Source organism: Epinephelus lanceolatus, chromosome 5, assembly GCF_041903045.1.
Source record: "Epinephelus lanceolatus isolate andai-2023 chromosome 5, ASM4190304v1, whole genome shotgun sequence".
NCBI classification, from domain to species: domain Eukaryota; kingdom Metazoa; phylum Chordata; class Actinopteri; order Perciformes; family Serranidae; genus Epinephelus; species Epinephelus lanceolatus.
This window is the reverse complement of record NC_135738.1, coordinates 40,892,802-40,894,727: the sequence shown is the minus strand read 5'-3', so window position 1 is coordinate 40,894,727 and position 1,926 is coordinate 40,892,802. Positions and strand designations below refer to the sequence as shown.

Here is a 1,926-nt window from a genome sequence, read left to right as displayed (position 1 = left end):
CATGAGTTTAATTTTTGGTACGTCCCCAGTGCAAAGGATTCAACTTCAACAAGAACAACCTGTTCTCATCCAAAATTGTCACATATCCCTGCTTGGTCAGTGCTGTTTATGTCTACATATTACGCACTAGGTATCATGCTGCATTTGTTGTTGACGTTCTGGCAGGCATTTCAATTCATGCCTGTTAAATGCACTGTGTCCTCTCAGAATACATGTTCTTTTTTTCACAGGAAATGTAGTTTCTGCTCTTTCGATGCATACAGTCTTTTGCAAATTAAACTTACATTAGCGTATTTATGTTTATTTCCTTGTGCAACAAAAGCATGTGATGAGGTCTCTCCAGCTTCTTATATTACCTTGTTACAGGCAGCATTTCTAACTGACATCATCCATGCCATTCAGCTGCGTTATTATTTAATGCCGCCTGTCTGTGTATCATATTGCAACAACAGGTGTCATCTGGCTGACTGGCGGTGTATCATACCGCTGCTTAAAGTGGCTTTTGGTGTCTGTGTCTGATGCTAGAGTCACTCACAAAGCCATCCAGCTGGTGGAAGACATGGTCCACAGTATCAAAAGATGAGGACTTAACGGCATTCACAACTCTTTGTTGCAATTGAACAATATTTTTTCCACTGACTGTGTCAGGAAACTCTTTGTGCTGCAGTAAACACATTTCTATTTTTGTCTTTGTTCTTTTGAGCGTAGTCATCGAAGGTAGCCTTGAAGAGTTGCATTGCCTGTGTGATCTCTGATGTGCCTGGAGTGAGAAAATAGGGATGACTGTGTATTCCTGAGTTTATTTATTAATTTATGTACATTTACATTTTACTACATAATGCAGTGATGTGGTTATGCTTTATGCTACATTTGGACCATCCAGTTAAAATACAGGGAGTTGGATCAGCTTGTTAAAATTAGGAATGTTACTGCCCAACAAACTTCCTCATTTGTCATCTGAATGAAACTGATAACAGTTTCATTTTTCTAAAATATTTAATTTGGCCTTGTCATCTTTTCTCCATCTCTCAGGGGTAAATACAACATTCTACAGAACATGAGTTTAAACAAGAATGATGATCAAGTCTTAGTAATGCAACTGATAAGCAAATTGGTAGATTGATGTCACTGGCAAGTCTCTATATATACTTTGTACAATAGCAACACCGACAAACTCCTGGAAAATAACAACACCATCACCATCACCATTGTTATACAGTTCTGAGAAAAAAAACATGGACAAATAATTGATTTTTTACTGGACATTAGGTTGGAGTCTTTTACAATATGGAAAACCTTCTTGAAAGTAACTTGGCCATCACTGTCAGCATCAAGCTTTTTGAGGATACTGTCCACTTCAGCTGAGTTTTTGTCCTAAACAAAGAAAAACATTGGGGATTTTAAGTAGATTGAAAAACATAAAACATATGCCAGAGAAGCACTGACAGCTCTCTCTTGCACCAGAGTTACATTGCTTCTTACTGCCTCAGGGTACTCTTTGCGGACCAGTTCAACTAGTTCTCGCTCGGTCAGGGTGTTCCAGACATCTTCTCTTTCAGTGTACTTATCAAATATTTGCATTAGGAGTTCTACAGCCTGTGTGATCCTCAACATGTTGGCTGGAACAAGAAATTAGTGATGACTGTGTATTCCATTGTTAGGTTATTTATTAACTTTACATGGCTATGGTAATGCAGTAAATGCGGTAGTGCTTTATGTTACACCGAAACACACGGGTTGTACTCTTCCGCTTTGGAACATCCAGTTAAAACCAACCAACCTCTGAAGCTGAAAAATGAAGCCAGTGCGAAGGTACCAAAAAATGCAGTTCATCAAATGATACGTGCATCCAAAACAGAGTAAATCCCCAAAGACATGAATGTTAAATTGACCAACTTTACAGTAGAAATAAACATGTTTACAGCC

The 1,926-nt window shown here is 38.4% G+C and overlaps 1 protein-coding gene across 1 annotated transcript; it reads right to left on the bottom strand.

Moving 5' to 3' along the window:
• Positions 1 to 644: 644 nt before the first annotated feature.
• LOC117262518 (protein S100-G-like) lies at positions 645 to 1,614 on the bottom strand. The gene is made up of 3 exons (XM_078168354.1): positions 1,483 to 1,614; positions 1,260 to 1,374; positions 645 to 760 (listed from the first exon to the last, which is right to left on the bottom strand). Exons 1-3 carry the CDS (start codon positions 1,612 to 1,614, stop codon positions 645 to 647), a joined length of 363 nt encoding a protein of 120 aa, XP_078024480.1.
• Positions 1,615 to 1,926: the final 312 nt, after the last annotated feature.

What these genes read in the sequence shown, in the direction of transcription:
- LOC117262518 (XM_078168354.1), bottom strand. Translation starts at nt 1,614, where the DNA reads ATGTTGAGGATCACACAGGCTGTAGAACTCCTAATGCAAATATTTGAT. An exon ending in GCAAAGAGTACCCTGAGGCA is followed by an intron (nt 1,375 to 1,482) that starts GTAAGAAGCAAT and finishes TTCTTTGTTTAG; the next exon opens with GACAAAAACTCAGCTGAAGT. An exon ending in AGACTCCAACCTAATGTCCA is followed by an intron (nt 761 to 1,259) that starts GTAAAAAATCAA and finishes TTCTCACTCCAG; the next exon opens with GCACATCAGAGATCACACAG.